General features: G+C 44.0%; 1 protein-coding gene across 3 annotated transcripts in view; it reads right to left on the minus strand.

The window, feature by feature from the left end:
* Positions 1-17,937, minus strand: part of ATP11A (ATPase phospholipid transporting 11A) — a 941,588-nt gene that overhangs the window by 56,501 nt on the left and 867,150 nt on the right. For all 3 annotated transcript variants that reach the window (XM_086934336.1, XM_086934337.1, XM_086934338.1), the window contains exon 26: positions 13,965-14,030. In XM_086934336.1, coding sequence (XP_086790462.1) covers positions 13,965-14,030 — 66 coding nt within the window. The remainder of the gene's footprint in view (positions 1-13,964; positions 14,031-17,937) is intronic.

Genomic DNA, 17,937 nt, shown 5'->3' on the forward strand with positions numbered 1-17,937 from the left:
TTTCATTTCCGATTGAGTTATTATTGATTAAGTACTTACCTGCATAGAAATTAAGAGTAAATTATTTATTTACATCATTTTGGCGCCCGAATAGGGACCCCTCCCCCACCTCACGCGCCGGTAGGTGCGTTGCAACCTATGTCCCCTGCCGTCAGTTAGCCGGAACATACGCGTATCGGCAGGATTTCCTGCATCTCCCTCTGACCCACGGAGGTGACGAAGACTGCGATCAGTGCCCAGACGAGGCGGTGAGGAGTGCGGAGGATCCCGACCAGAGCCTAGCCGAAAGAAGCAAGGTCCGAGGTGTCAAGAGGCCCACCAGGTTTCCGAAGTTTTCCGAAATTTTCCGAAGTTTCCCGAAGTTTTCCGAAGTTTCGAGTCGAGTCCAGTCGTGTTTTCCGAGGCCTTCTGTTTCCGTGCTTCCCGGTGAGTACCATTGCTGGGTCGTATCTAGACGGGTTTGGGTACACAAGTCCGGTCTGCACTGTTTTTAGGCAGTGTATCTGTACTGTTTAGCAGTATATCTAGTATTCTGAAATTCTGCACTGTTACACCAGTGTATCTGTACTGTTGAGCAGTACATCCAGTATAGTGGGGTAGTCATCTATGTTTTAAACGTTTTTTGTGATTAATGTTGTGGTATGAATGTGACTGTTTTTCTTGTGCATTATTGTGTTTTCTTGTATAACTAGTTACATTCAGAATTAAGTATCAAGGATCGAGCATTTCAGTATCAAGTAGGCACAATGCCGTTTTTCAACAAGTTAAAGCAGATAGGAACTAGGAAAGGGATGTTAGAGGAAGAAATTCCGATCCCCCCTAGGGACACTCCAGGTAATTTTATGTATAATAAACATGGCATAGACGCCATATTGTATCTAGAGTTATGGACCGATTATACAAAGCACCTAGAGGAAAGATACCGATGGCCAGTTAATGGAACATGGGATGCCGAGTGCATCATAAAGGTAGAAGAGGCATTACGGAAAAAGAAAGCCAGACAATCTCAGAAAGACGCCATAGAATTTTGGCGTAAGGAATCACATAAACGTGCTGAAAGAACACTTCGTAGAGAAGACAGACTTAAAGAATCAGAAAAGGCCCGAGAAAACGAACTAGTTATTGAAGGAATTCGAGTAAAATCAGAACAAATAGATTGCATCCGAAATAGCCAAGTAAACAGCATGTATCTTTTGGCCGAGGGTACACCTGACGCCATTTCAGAAATACCGAAAAATTTGCCGTCGCCATTAGTTCCTACTAAAGTAATGCATAAGACTACTAAAGACATATTCCTAAATTCCTACCTAGAAGATGTAGCCCCAGCTTACACCAATCTGCCTGTTCGTGCCCTGCCTACTGACAGGGACGGGGGTGGCACCCCGCCCCCAGATCATGCCTCGCCAGTACCACAACAGACTTCTCCTGTCCCGCCAGCCCCGCCGCTTCCCGTACTCAAAACTGACCTACCGAAACCACGTTTGCCTGATCCACCTAAACGACAAATTCAAGTTCAGATACAGACTCCACAGGGAGGTAATGCACAAGCTTCCGCTTCAGGAGGTGCGACCGCGGGTCCTCAGACCCCGCCACCGACTCACAGATTCAATCTCAGAGGTATGCAGAGTCCTCTCACGTACAGGTCTCCCCACTCCTCTAATTCATCCCGCCTTGACACATTAAAAGAAAACATGTCAGTTTGCAGATATGATCCAGTACCCGGAAAAGACGATTTAATGATATTGGCATCATTACGGTTAAGATCTGCTACTGATAACTTGCTATGTTATGTAGGAATGAAGGAGCGTCTAGATAGAATATATGAGTTTGTTCAGACAGGAAAGGACCCTGACAGTATTAAGGATGCCATGGAGAAACAGAAAGTTGACATGCAAGCACTGATACTACGATTTTTCATAAATTGTCTAATAAGAGAACGAGACAGGCCTGGAACAGATCAGAGTGAATTAGATGCATTGAACAAGTGGGGTCAAAATATAGCTGAAGGAAAACATGACAGACAGAATTGCATAGCCTCTATGTACAAGAAGATCAGGAAAGCAGTGATAGCAGCACACCAGAAAGAGAAAGAAAAGGTTTCCTCCGAGGAGGAAGAAGAACAGGAAGAATCCGAAAGAAATATGGGCACCATAGCATATGTAGGTAAGGGTACTTACCTTAGGAAAGGCATCCGTCCAGAGAGCAAGAGAGTTTTCTTTTCTGCCTTGACAAATCCGAATTCTGCTGAGCATCAGTTCCAGGAAACTGATAAACGGCTTCGAGATCGAGTTGGGTACCATGTACTCAATTCTATGGATGAACAAGAACTAGCCCGATCAGCTGTATCATGGGCCGAAAATGCAGACCTATATAATGATGACACAGTGGCAGACATTTCTGAACCTCTCCCCCGACGAACAGAAATTAGCAGGTGTATACATGATTCAGCACCTTCTTATCAAATACAGGAAACATTATTCTGATCCAGGTCCCTTACACGAAACACTAGAAGCACTACTGATGGATAGATGGAGAGGCTTAAGTACCAAATTAATTCAAATAATTCTAGAACAGCGACATAGATATGATACCTTTGTAAGCTCTGAATATGTTCCCGCCCCACCTCCAGAAAGGAAAATGTACCACATGCAATGCGGGGGTGGTATTGAAAGTCAGAACCCCTTACGAGAAGTGCACCCTGTTATGGGTGAGGATAAAACTTTGAAACGCGTGTATGTACACACGCCTCTGACTAAATTAGAACTGTTAGAAATGAAGAAACTAGTACCATGCCATGATAAAGACCCTGCAGGTTTTCATAGAGAGCTTAAAGACATGTTACTAATGGGGGATTACACGTATGATGATATCATGAAAATGTTGAAGGTATTATTGCCTACAGGTATATTTGAGAAATTAAAGGAAAAGGAATGGGAGGTGGGAGACACAAAGATTGCCTGGGCAGAAATAGAGGACGAAGAAAAGAAACGGGTCCCAGGGTTAGGCCTTGGGGACAAAACTAAAGCATTACCAGGTTTGATAGTACAGGTCCTGCCCAGATTATTGACGACTAGAAAGGAAGATTGGGACGCCATCTCGTCCTGTAAACAGAAACATGATGAAGATACTAGTGACTTCTATTCAAGATTCGAGAAATGTTTTATTATTAATAGTGGCCTCCAGCCAAGTAGCGAGTCGTACCCGCATCTTTTTGTATCAAAGTTAGTAGAGAATTCCCTACCATTAGTTAAAAACCGTGTATACAAGGTTGAGAGTACATGGCAAGCAAATACGCCATCACAGATGTTACAAATGTTACAATATCATCAGAACAGAATCAGAGAAGAACAAGATCAGGAACAAAAACGCATGAAAGACACAAAGATGAAAATGTTAGTAGCTCAGACGGTCCCATCCGACGGTCACAGAAAAGGTACGACCCAGACCAGTCACACTGCAGCTCCCGTTAAAGGGACATGTAACTATTGCAAGCAGCCAGGTCACTACGTACACGAATGCCCAGTCCTGAAACATAACATAGCGACAGGTAAAACTAAGGAAAGACCGCATCCGCCTAGACAAGACCATAACCAGCATCAGTCTTCACAGAATACACAGAGTACACAGCCTATGCATGTTTCCTCGACTCCAGCACAGACCGTAGCAGTACCACAGCCACAGCCCATTGCTGCAACTCAGCAAGTTTCACAGCAGATGTACCAATATGCCCAGTCCGCTTACCCCGAATATTCACGATATACATGAAACAGCCTAGAGAGGGAAGGTGGCTTGCCTCTTATTGAGATTCCTGTAGATCAAGAAGGTCCTTATGTACACAGTCAAGTATTGGGAAAAGACAGAAAGTTTTTAATTGACACAGGGGCAAGTCGCACTACAATAAGTCATGATGAAGTTCCAGGGGCACCCCTCTCAGGCTCACAGAATGTTTCCTTGGGTTTTTCAGGACAGCCTATTGTAAATGAGGTATCAGAACCAGTTCCCCTGGCTGTGGGTCCATTATCACGTGTTACAGACCTGTTACTCACGAAATCATGTCCAGAAAATCTGTTAGGAATTAAAACATTGAAGGCTCTAGGAGCTATAATATGCTGTTCCCCGGAGGGGGTTAGACTCTTTCTGCGGGATTTCAAGGGTCATTATGTTTTGCGAGAATTCGATGTCAGATTGAAAAATGTACCAGATTACTTGTGGGCAAAAGGCCCAACTGATGTAGGCTGCATGCATATCACACCATACCGTGTTACACTCAAAACAGGTGTTGTATTACCCCGAATCAGACAATACAAGTTACCACCCGATGCTGTAGTGGCTTTACTGAAAATCATTGACGAGCTCATTGCCCAAGGAGTGGTCGTCGAGACCGACTCCAATATCTGTAATTCACCCATCATTCTGATTCTTAAACGTACAGATCCCAATGCACCGCCAGTATATCGGCTGGTGATTGATCTTCGAGAATTAAATAAATGCATTATTCCACAGTATCCTGTGGTCCCCGATATCTCATCCCTATTGACTGCCATTGATTCAGAAGCAACGTTCTTTACTGTAATTGATCTCAAGAACGCCTTCTTCAGCGTGCCTATTGATCCAGAGAGCCAATATCTCTTCGGATTCAGTTTAAATGGACGCAGTTTCAAATTTTCGCGCGCACCTCAAGGATTCACAGAAAGCCCCAGCATCTATAGTCAAGCACTGAAAAGACAACTAGATTGTATTCAAATGCCAGTTAACACCGCTTTACTGCAATACGTCGATGATCTGCTGATCACCGCACGAAGTGAGCCCGAATGTGAAAAAGCATCATTGACAGTTTTACATTTTCTGGCCGACAAGGGGCACAAGGTGTCCCCTTCGAAGCTACAATTCTGTGTTCAGCAAGTTGTGTACTTGGGTCACTTGCTGTCCAAAGTGGGGAGACAGCTCACTCCCGATCGCATTCAGTTAATTGTAAATATGCCGCAACCCCAGACACAAAAGGAAGTGCGGGCCTTCATAGGCCTCACCTCGTACTGCAGACAATGGATTCCCCAGTATGCATTTCTAGCTAAACCACTCATTCAGTTAACGACACAGGAGGCAGCAACTTCGACTGTCCTCCCTTGGACTCAGGAACACACACAAGCTTTTGAAGAATTAAAGAAAGCCTTATGTCAAGCACCAGTTTTAGCGACACCATGTTACAGCAAACCGTTTACACTTTTCGTTACAGAACGTGATGGTACAGCGTTGTCTGTCCTCACCCAAGATCAAGCAGGTTCACATAAGCCTTGCGCTTATTTTTCAAGTACATTGGATTCAGTAGCCCAGGCACTCCCTGCGTGCTTGAAGTCAGTAGCAGCAACAGCATTAGCAATCCGACAGAGTGATTCAATTGTTTTAGGTCATCAGTTAACAGTTCAAGTACCACATTCTGTAGAGGTTTTGTTAAACAGAACCCAGACTCAACACTTGACTATAGCACGACTGACAGGTTATGAATTAACACTATTCCAGCCACACATAGAAATCAGACGCTGCAGTATCCTGAACCCCGCAACACTGTTACCAACAGTTATGACAGATCCAGCCCCACATGATTGTATAGAAATCATTAATGCAGTAACAAAGCCTAGACGAGATTTAACAGATGTTCCATTGACAAATCCAGACCTGACACTTTATGTGGACGGTTCATGCATGAGAACAAGTACAGGAGAATTAGTGGCCGCGTATGCCGTGACCACTGAAACTGAAGTTGAAGAAGCACATCGTATTGACACACTGTCTGCTCAAGCAGCAGAGCTCATCGCTCTGACCCGAGCTTGTATTCTAGCTAAAAACAGAAATGTTAACATATACACAGATTCACGTTACGCATTCGGAGTTGTACACGACTTCGGAGTCCTCTGGCAAGAACGAGGTTTCCTGACCTCTCATGGGGCCAAGATTCAACACGGTCCCCTCATCCAAGCACTGTTAGAAGCAATACATTTGCCTTCGGGCATATCAGTCATGAAGTGTAAAGCACATACTAAAGTTACAGATTCTGTGTCCCAGGGTAACGACCTGGCAGACCAGACAGCAAAACATACAGCACTGACTCACACCCAGATTACTGATGTGACAAAGACAATAGTACCGACAAAGTGTATGACAGTTAGAGATCCCGCCCTAGACGTAATTGACATTCAGACACATGCTACTCCAGATGAAATAAAGAAATGGACTGAACTAGGAGGGATTCAGACAGACCAAGGTTGGATAACGAAGGAAAAATCTATATGGTTTCTCCCTGACTCTATGGTTCAAGTCATGATAAATACAGCACATAGCCCGGCACATCTAGGAGAGAAAGCGATGTTAGACAGTTTACAGAATCTCTGGCACAACAAACACTTACGAGCAGCAGCAAAACAGAAAGTGCGTACTTGCATGATCTGTTGTCAGTTCAATCCAGGTAAAAGCGTCCCTGTAGAGCAAGGTGGATTTCATCCTCCCGATCACCCTTTTGAAGTCCTCCAGATGGATTATATCCAGATGGACCGCTGTCGAGGTTTTAAATATGTTCTCGTAGTTGTCTGTGCTCTGTCCCGCTGGACCGAAGCATACCCAGTATCAGATTACACTGCTCCGACCACTGCCAAGCAGCTGGTTCGTGAATTCTTCCCACGATACGGCTTGCCTCGCGTCGTATACTCAGATAACGGTCAGCCATTCTCATCTGCATTAATGAAAGAAGTCTCTCTACTGCTAGGATACCAGTGGAAGTTCCATTGTGTCCGACATCCCGAAGCAGCAGGCCTTGTAGAAAGGCATAATCAGACACTAAAATTACGTCTTGCAAAGATCTGTCAGGAAAAAGGGGTCGACTGGATAGTCGCCCTGCCCGTGGCACTATTCTACATGAGAATGGTCGCCCACTCGAGATCAGGGCTATCCCCGTACGAAGTGGTTTTTGGCAGACCACCGAATATGTGGGGGACGCCCATTCCGAAGAAAATCACTGATGTTGATTGCAATATGTTGACAGATTACCTTGCCTCCTTGATGTCTGCACTCCAATCATGTCGTTCACAGGTTGCCGCAGCTTTCCCTGACAACACTGATGTAAAGCCGCACGAGGTCCGTCCTGGGGATCTGGTACTCGTCCGGAATTTCGACCGGAAAAGTCCGCTGGAGCCCCGCTGGAAGTCCCCGAAGACCGTTCTTCTCACCACGAGGACCGCCGTGAAGATAGAGGGGAGAAAGGGGTGGGTCCACACGAGTCACATCAAGCTTTGCAATGAACTAAAAAACGAACTAAAACAGGACTCTGACTCGTCCACCCCCACCAAAGACTGTATAAAACAAAGTGACTTTACCGTTACCGAACGAGAAAAGACTCCCCAAGAACAATATCGTATGAAACTCCGATCTAGCAAGTCAGACAGTTTAATTGTTTAAGTCCTCCCCTAGGTGAATCGGTTAAATAGTTTCTGACATGTATCCCCTAGATCGAGATAGAGAGAGAGAGAGAGAAGCAAAGAAACGTACATACTGTAAATCCCTGCGTAGTCACTGTATAGTGACGTTGTTAATAATGTTTTTCCTAAGTGTTCTAATTATTATTGCCAGCATTCTGCTACCCATCTATTGGCCTATTTTCAGGCGTGAACAATCTGCTTACAATGTCTCTGCTGAACACACTTTTAGTGAATTACCTGCACATGAACTCTCTTACAGACTTGCGCTGCGTAACAACACATTCATTAGTATGTTACACCACTCCCATCAGACAAATAATGCTACAGACTGCTGGATATGTGGCCGACTCCCTCCCTACCAGAATTACAAGGGAGCTCTGCCCCTCTTTCCGTACCCGTTCACTCACAATGGCTCCTGTGGTGCATGGTTTAAAATAATTAATTCCTTAGACCCCGATATTGCTGTTTTCGATGGAGGCTGGGTTTGGGGAAACTTGAACTCAGTTCTGTTAGATGTCTGTTACCCTGACAAGGAGGGACTCCCCACTCGAATAGGAACTGATCTAGAAAATGAAGTATATGGGTTAGGTAACTACACAATTAGCCTCATGATTCTAACTGTTGAATCCGAAGCAGCACCAGTATTACCTGCTATGTCAGTATTACCAGTCAAAGGTGAATTATGTATCAGAAAGAATGGTTCCATACACTTAGGTCATAGCACTACTGTGGTCGAATTCAGTGATCAGGGTAAATCGTCCTTCAAAGCTATCAGTCACTCTTATTTTGTTTGTGGTCATACCGCATACATACGTTTGCCTCCAGACTGGGATGGTACCTGTTATATTGCATTCCTTCTGCCACCTGTTTTTCTAGCTCCCCCTGATTACCATAGAAATACGAATCTAGTCAAGAATAGATCCAGAAGAGATATCCCACTTGTCGACTACACAGAAACGGCATGGGAACAGTACACTGATTTCAATAAAGGATTCTTTTTCTTTCTAGGACCTGTCCAAAACAGTAAATTAATACGTAGATTAACTAGAACACTTGAAGCAGTAGTACATGAAACTGCCTCCGCCTTAGGTAACTTAACAGAGGAGCAATCTGCTATGCGGGTTGTTGTCCTTCAAAATCGTCTTGTTATTGACGTCATCTTGGCAGATAGAGGTGGAGCCTGTAAGGTCATCGGGTCAAGTTGCTGCGTTTTCATCCCACAAAATGCACCATCTGTCTATCAAGCTATTACCCGTCTACATAAAATTGCAAATCAGATACATCAGAATCCAGGCACCTGGACTTGGTCTGGTTGGTTCTGGACAACGTTAACAGCTTGGGGATGGAAGATCCTATCCTTCCTAGGCATTGGCCTAGTCATAGTATTCAGTTGCTGCCTGTGTCTACAATGTGGACCGGCAATATGTGGACTGTGTGCCACTTCCTGCATTGAACATTCCAGCTGTCTCTCAAATCGTCAAAGAAAGAAAGATGAACGAATAATGTTACAAGAACAAACTGATCGATTTATGATGATCGATATATCATGAAGGGTCCGTAGGGAACAAGGAGGGAATGAGGAAATATAAATTTTATGGTCAAGTTGTGTTCCCTAGCGAGTACCCCACCGTCTCCATGTACGAGTTAAAGTGCATGTAACTTCCCTCCTGTGCCAGCTATGAAGACGCAAATACATTTGCGTCCAACGTTAACATGTCCTCTTTCAGACCCACCATGAATGGGTTGAATGGTCCGTTCCTAAGTATGCTATGCCAACGTCTTTTTGTAGTACACTCCTACGTTTTTCAGCTCTGGCTGAAGTAGGCCCTGAATCTCTGCCACCGAACCTCTTTTCTGGCTTCTGACTCCGAGAAATCTCTGCCCAGGCAACCCCTGTACTCGTGAACTCTGACTTACTTCCAGCGCGGCCCCTCGCGCTCGGCTCAGCCTGCTGCCTGCCAAGATTGACTATAACCTTCGAGTTATCTGTTTTCCTCCCCGAAAATACATTCCTGCCTGCTAGCTCCAGTAAACATCCTTCCTCAGCTACAGGGCCAAAGGGCCGACCTGTCTCTATGCAACTAATTCAAGTAATTCATAGCTTCTGTTGCCATGCTCCCCTGAAAGGCCCCACGCTTCTCATACAGACACCCAGGCGCTTATACACGCATCCACAGCAAGTATAGAATAGCTTCTGCCCCAGAGACCTTTCCGCCCAGATAGCTTCGTTCCTAAACATCAGATATCAGATATGATAGAAGCACAAGTTGATCTGACATGCCAGACTTCTGTCTCTTTTCCGTCAGTTCAAATGTCAAGTCCCCAGCACCCTCCGACTCCATGTCATGCACACGTCATGCAGCTGCGCGCGCATCCAAGTTTCCGATTTCTGCTGACATTGCAACATTTTCTGTTAGTGCCACCCCTTTGGTGACACCTACCTGTGACGTTTCTAGAACACACTCCTAGTTCACGCCTCTTGATTACGCACATGTACCACGTGTAAATTGTTATCTTGTCTTCTCTCTGCTGTTACGCCTTCTATACTGTTTCCAATGATGCAAAATAAGTATATAAGCTATGTACTGTTAATAAAATGCAGCGCGCTCTATCCCTTCTGACACCCTGTGTGGTGTTCAGAACATGATAACTTGGCCGACCATTCCTTTTTAAGGAATAAAACCCCTAAGAACTCTAACACCACGGACTCTGTTTCCTTTCATTTCCGATTGAGTTATTATTGATTAAGTACTTACCTGCATAGAAATTAAGAGTAAATTATTTATTTACATCACTCCCCTTGTAGTTCAGGTGAGTCGTTGTTAAAGAATCGTGGTTTAGGATGTTTCCCCTGACCAGGGCCCAGCTATGTCGCTAAGGCCATTACAGAAGCATCCAACAAATCTAAAACACTCTTTGGTCTTGTTAAAGATTTTGCGGGCTCTCATACTACAGCCAAACTCCCACCCCTTAATAGCAACCAATGTGAAGAACTAGCACAGTTTTTCAATACGAAAAAAGATAATATCCATCAAGATATATCGGACCAGGGCTGTAGTAGCTCTCCACCACTGCCGGCCAGAAGTCACCCCCCCAACCCCTACCTATGCTCCTTTACTTTCATGGCCTGCCCTCAATCCAGAAACACTCCGTGAGATTCTGAGCAAAGTAAAATCTGGCTCACCTGCAGACCCTCTACCCATCCCCAAACTCAGATTATTGGACTCCCCACAGCTCTCCACGATCTGTGAAACTCTTAATCTTTCATTAAAAAATGCCATAGTCCCATCTTGTTGGAAACATGCCAATGTGAATCCCCTGTTGAAAAAGCCCACTGATGACCCAAAATTTCTCTCAAATTTTCGCCCTATTTCTTTGCTGCCAGCCTTCTCCAAAGTCTTGGAGAGACATATCCACTTCCATCTAGCTCAATTCATTGTGACTAATGACATACTTCATTTCTCCCAATCTGGCTTTCGCACCGGGTTTTCCACCGAAACTACTCTTCTTGGGGTCACTGAGAATCTTCAGCATCTTTTAGACAGAGGAGATACTGCTGCACTGATCCTACTTGACCTCAGTGCAGCGTTTGACACCATCTCTCGTAACAAACTCCTCAGAGCACTTGCCTCTATGGGCATCGGTAGCCAGGCCCTTGACTGGCTAACATCTTTTTTGACTGACCGGACTTTTCAGATTTTTTTTAACACGGCCACCTCTAAAATCCACGCGTCCCCTTATGGAGTTCCCCAGGGCTCGATCCTTAGCCCTCTCCTTTTTAATCTATATGTTACACCTCTGGCCCATATCGCAGAAGATATAGGGCTAACTCTGTTTACCTATGCTGATGACTCTCAGATTGTTTTTTCCCTATTTCAATCCGACCAGGCCTCCTCCTCCCTCCTTCAGTCGGGCTTTAAGGAAATATCCAATTGGATGAACCTCAATTTACTCAAACTGAATGGAGGGAAGACCGAAGTCTTGGTTCTTGATCAAAAACAAGACCTCTGGAGTTCAAAGCACTGGCCGTCAGAGATGGGCCCCCTTCCATCTCCATCTGAACACGTGCGCAATCTGGGAGTGATCGTGGATAATGGCTTTACAATGCAGTGCCAGGTAAACAAAGTGGCAGCCATCTGCTTCACCATTTTGCGTTGGCTGAAGAAAATCTTCTGGATGCTGCCACCTGACACCCAGAAGTCCGTAATAAATGCCCTGATAATCTCTCGGTTGGATTACGGAAATGTACTTTACTTAGAGACAAACAAGGCAGTCATGAGACGTCTCCAACTAGTTCAAAATGCTGCTGCGCACTTGCTTTGCGGCAGTCACCGAACGGATCACATCACGGGACGCCTACGCGGCCTTCACTGGCTTAAAGTAGAGAGCCGAGTTACATTTTAAACCTTGAGCTACATGCACAAAATTAAAATAGGTAACGCACCCAGTTATTTACAATCTCTGGTTAAAACCTACACACCTGCATGCTGCCTCCGTTCCTCATCACAAGGCTTTTTCTGCGTGCCCAAATATAAATTTGCAAGAATGGGCGGCAGATCTTTTTCCTTTTTGGGTCCTAGACTTTGGAATTCTCTCCCTTTCACTATTCGTTCAGAGACCAGTTATGCTCGTTTCCGCAGAGCTATAAAGACCTGGCTGTTAAACCAATAATCCCTCAGCTTGTTAGTTTTTCTTCTGGCCTTTCCAGCTCACTGCCTCTTTTAGCGCCGGGAAACCCTTTTGGGTAGCTGTCGCGCTCTACAAGCTCAATAAATAAATAAAATAAATAAATCCATTGATATGTAAGCTTCGGAAGGGTATACGGGTGGCGAATCCGCCTAAATCTAAATACTGTGGCTTACGGGATGCCTCCATTGTTATTTCCTTGTTTAATAACTGGCAGATGAATAATCTTCTATCCCGGAAACAGTTGTTTGCCAAGCTGGCAATGCTTCTATGTCTTTCTGCATGCAGGCGGTCATCCGATGTTCGAGCATTGGAAGTTACAGGTAAAGTATTTACTCTGGAAGGAGTTTCTTTTACTATCTCAGGTCGTACTAAAACTCTATCTAGACATATTTCATATAATGATTTTCCCAGCAATGAGATACTATGTGTTGTGCATTGTTTAAAAGAATACGAGGAATGTACTAGGATATTGAGAGCAGTACAGAAACCTTTTAAGGCGGTGTCAGCGGCAACTATTGCCAGATGGCTATGTTACATTATGAAAGAGGCTGGTATTGACATTCAGAAATTTGGGGCACATTCAGTGCGGGGTGCCATGGCATCCAAGTCTTATATGCTAGGATCTAGTATTCAGGATATTATTATGCATTGTGCCGATTGGTCTGCGGAATCCACTTTTAAGCAATTTTATTAGAAGCCAGTGGGAGATATTACATCCGTGTTATTTAATGAAGTGTTAAACTAGCATAATCCGAAGTCTCCGGTCCTCTAAATAGAATCAAAATTTTCTGGCATTCGGCCCAAGAATCTTCAATTCTATTAAAGAGGCGAGGATTATACCACCTGGCTATGTACAAGACTGTTGTTCATATTACCCACCCGTTTGTACAATGAGGATGATTTGTGACACACGGATGTTACAGGTTTTTTATTATTTTCTAGGGGCAGACAAGAAGTCTTAATAGACGTTCTTCCAATTGAAGACTACGGGTGGAGCTTGGCTCTGTATTAACTTCAATGTTGGAGGATGTTCTACAGTTATTTGTTGATATATGGACTGTTGCAGTTCGAGCAAAGAAAGAGGATGATGGGTTTGAACTCAGGGCTCTTATGGAGGGCCAAGGAGGCGTGACCACTGCAAAGACTCATGAGCAATGTAGTTTGTTAAAACTAATTGAATGTTTTTATTGGCTGCTGTGTTTAATACAGTAAAGAAAGAGATAGCATAATCCTCGCCTCCGTGTCCTTAATAGAATTTAAAATTCTTAGCGCAAATGCTAGCACATTTTTGATTCTGGCCTTTTTAATGTTCCATTACCAGCACTGTCACTGCGGCGCTGATAATGAAAGGGATGATACTAACCAACCCTGAGGGGTGTGAAAGAACCAGGCATGGTAGATCATTCCAATCTCGTGTTTTTCTCAGGAAAATGAGGAATTACATGCAAATGTAAGTGTTTTGCACATAGAATTCCGCATGTATCCGAACTTACTGTATGTTTTCCATCAGTGTATTTCTGGAGGTAAAATTAGCGGAAATGTATTCGGGGAAATACTGCATGGGTAGGGTGTTTAATGCAAATCTCGGAATTCAGGTTTCTACACAAACAGTGTAAAGTGTGCAGCAACCAGAACTTACCCCACAATCTGTATTCAAGATCTGTGTGAACAAAAGTCTGCCAGTTGTGATGGCAGTTACTGCACAACTAGGTCCTTGCTAACCTGAAACCCGACCAACTTATTGTAAGAGCTGTAATGATAACACATTTACTGAATGAATACGAAAACAAAATAAATGCAGTGTTTTACCTTTAGTGTAACTGTAAACACCAGTACCGTAAACACCAGTGTGCCAAATGTCCAGTTGCCCATCATCTGCGTGAGAGAAAGCACAACTATCATTATTTACTGCAGGCGAGAAGAAATCTCTGAAAACAAATGTGAGACTTGATCCTGTGCAACGTATTGTATGTGCTTCGGAGCAGACAGCACAACATAGCACACAACATCTGAAAAAACGTAACTCTAAGTACGACCCCCTCCAAACACACATTTTGTCCAAACTCAGAAACATACAGATCTGAACACCTGCCCTCCCCTATCTGCCTCTGAAGGTTTGCGTGAAATATGATGACCACATATTTGTTTGAAGCGGCAGTAAAAGTCCAAAGCGAGTCTGTAGGTTTATAGGGACAGATTGACGGTTTCTTTAGTATGTCTTTCATAAACTCACTATGCGAGAATTTGACTAATCACCCCAACACCTGCCGGGCACCTGGGTGTAAAGTCTCACACAGCAAGCAATATGTTACAGAAATGTCAATGAATTAACTTTGAGTATTACAAATATAAAAATCTACATTATAATGGAGCCAGCGATTAACTCCGCACTGACTGATTTTTTTGGTAAAGAACCAACCTCTCACATTGAACTAACCGGAAGGTCATATTTGCAGAACTATTCAGGTAATGTATTTGCACCGAGACAGCTAATATGCAAAGAAAATGCTAGTTTCGATGGCCAGGCCAAAGGGAGAAATGAGTCAGCTGAAAAAACGTCAGCTAGAAATAATGAAATAATGAAGAGGTAATGTTAACACATCTAATCAATTCGATTAGATTTTGCGCTTGGTAGCCGCCTCTTGAATGTGCCAACGAGCAGCATCAAACCATCAATAACTGGTGCACCTTTCAAATAAAAGAATAGCCTTTAAGAAACAAATATCAGGTTTGCAGAACCCAGGCCGTCTGTTACGCTACTGAAAGCAACTGCGGCCTCTTTTCGTCCTGTCAGATGGACCCTCATGCATCATGCGATATAGATCATCTGATATCACGGCAAAGAGTGTTGCAGTGTCCTAGACAGGGTGTTGGGGTGCACTATCTAGAGCTGTGGTTCTTAATATTTTCACTTCTATGGACCTCCACTTAATTATTACTGACAAGATGGGCTGAACGTCCTTAAAATCAGCCCTTTGTTTCAGGTCATGCTTGCAGATTGAAGGCTATTTGCAGGGGCTGCTGAATTATGTCTTGGGGTCTGAAAATGACACCAGGTCAAATTCAGTATCTTTCCGTAGGGATCCGGCCGAGAAACAGCTGCTGGAGTGTAGCTCCAACACTGGACAAGTATTTAAAATGTGGACACGCATAGAAATGGCTGTGTGAGCAAGCAAAGGGATTCACAGAACAAGAATTAGGCGATTGGATCAGTAAATAAATAAATACATACACGAAGAATGGGGGCACTAGGAGGCATTGCTCCACGAATCACGTAAAACAAACATACCTTTATTACATATGCTGGGCTGCCATCTAGTGGTCCAATGTTTTATAACCACCAAGGTGGAAATGCTTCTGTGAATACATGTCATTGGCCTAACTAAACTGGCAAGCTAATAATTGTGTTTTTTGTATCACAGAGTCAATTAATATGTCATTAGTAAGTATGTATTATTTATCTTTAAGGCATTACATTAGTAGCTGCTAAAAATATTTGTAGAAATAAATAATGCCTGTACATTCAAATAATTCATGATTGGTAATTACGAATTCAAGTGTCCTTTAGGATGATTCATGTGCCCAGTTACTTAAGACGAAGGCTCGCAAGTGTTGAAAACCTGGGCTTTTTAACCTACATTTCATGTCAAGTTTTTTTCATATTTTTATACCAGAACAAAGAAAACTTGTTTTGCACTGCTAACCACTGCAGTTCTCAGTTTTTTTGCTAAGAGATGCCTTCTTGGAAGAAAGAAACCCCAAGTGAACGACGTATATCGAGCTATCTTCATGTTCCTAAGACTGAAAGCAAACACCAAGACGTGAAAAGGAGGGGTTCTACTGCCTGGTTCGCTTACAGAAAGATTTGTTTTCCCCAAACATTATTTTTTTATTTTCACAGAACAATTGGACACATTGTACAGTGATGGAATAGCGTTTATCAGGTGGATCTTACAAGAGCGTCATTTTCTACAGGAATCAATATTTCTAGTTTTCGACCAGGAGAGGTCTCGCTTACTCATTGCCCCCCCCCCCCCCCCGCTATTGTACTGTATTCTAATTCCATAAATTGTCCTCCATATTGCCCCATCTCAGTCACCATCGCTCTCATCCGCTCTAGCGTCTGTAGTATGCGCTTCCGACGTGTCTGAGTTCAGCACTTCTAAGTTATCTCCGAACACTCACGTCACCCGTTAGCTGATCACCCCCCCCCCCTCCCTGTTCATCATTTTCATTTGCACCTCTTCAGCCATTGACCTTTCCAAAACATCTCAACGCCAACAATCTATCGTGGGGGAACGCTGTCCCATCCAAGTGATGGCCGCCCTTCATGGTGCGAGAACCAGGAACACTTGTGTAAATCTATAAGCCAACTTTCTTTTCATTGGCCTTTTAATTTGGCTCAATAATCAGGTCAATAAGGTCAGGGGTGTGCGGCCGAGCTGTTTGCTAGGGCCGGTTTTGGCCGATTTTGTTACAGGGGGCTGATATTGCCTGCCCCTGGTAACATAAACGGCCATCAGGGGCCCAAAAGCGGCCCCCACCATGGTGGCCCCCACCATGGCGGCCCACCGGGGAAACGCCCTTTGCCCGCTACGGCCAGTCCGGCCCTGACGCCATGTGTATTAAGTCTGCTCAGTGTGCTTCACCCTGTGGGCACTCGACAGTCTATGGGGGTTTATTCTATGTAACGTTTTTGTGGTTACATAGGCCATATGAAGGAAATTAAAATGGATCAAATTGAACAGTGCATTACCTGACACTGTACGGGTGAGCCCTGCTATATTTGCCCATTCGCTATCCGTCAGTGGGGTTCCAAGGTCCGCATCCCACGCGGCCCTCGCTTTAGGCGATGGGCCAGTCGAGTCCTGTCTCATAGACCTGTAGAGGTGCGTTATTAAATGTTGACATGCACCATAGGTCAATATTATGTCTAGCGTACCTGTAGCTTGCGGGACAGCCGGATAAGTGGGCCATGTTGTCTTGGCAATGTCCGCGAGCCAAGCATAATGTATTTACAGAAAGATTTTAAGTGCAATGTTTCTTCATACAGGAGGGTGGGGTAGGTGATGTCAGCCAGCTAACTAGATAGGAAACACATAAAAGGCATACTCGAAGACCAAGTGACCTGCGAAGCCTCGAGACTAGTATAGGGATACAAGCGAATATTTCTGGGCATTCTTAAAGCTGGTCCACCGACCACTGATCTGTCTGTTACCTCTGGAGCTGACCACTGAGGAGTGCAACTTTCCCTCCCCACAAGAGAGGCAACGCAACTACAACTAACACGCACTGCATTTCCAGGCACATGCCTTTCTGTGCGGCCAACAGTCCCATGACTGCAAAAACATGGGAGATGGATCTCACTGGATCTCGTGGTAAACAGGACAAGCATTTGCAATGCAACAGGTCTCGCATTTACCCGAGCTTGAGCTATTGCCATTGTAAATAACAAGGCCTTATATTTATGTTTTGGTTTTTGAAATATAAATAAAACACATTGTCATTTACAATGCCAATAGCTTAAACTCGCGTGAATGTGAGACCTATTGCATTGCAAATGCTTGTTGTTACCAGTCATTGGCACATGCATTTTCATCCTTGCCTTATCTGTCGACGTTTCATTTATAACCAAAAAATATTCCACCAGTTTATCTATCTGCTCATGTTCTGTTTTTTCTATTAACTGAGCTAATCTGACACATGCGGGTGATCCAACATCCTCATAATTATTAGCTGATTTTGCTTCAACCACAACCGTAAATGTTTTCTAATTGAGCAT

The sequence above is a fragment of the Lissotriton vulgaris genome, chromosome 8 (assembly GCF_964263255.1).
Source record: "Lissotriton vulgaris chromosome 8, aLisVul1.2, whole genome shotgun sequence".
NCBI lineage: Eukaryota > Metazoa > Chordata > Amphibia > Caudata > Salamandridae > Lissotriton > Lissotriton vulgaris.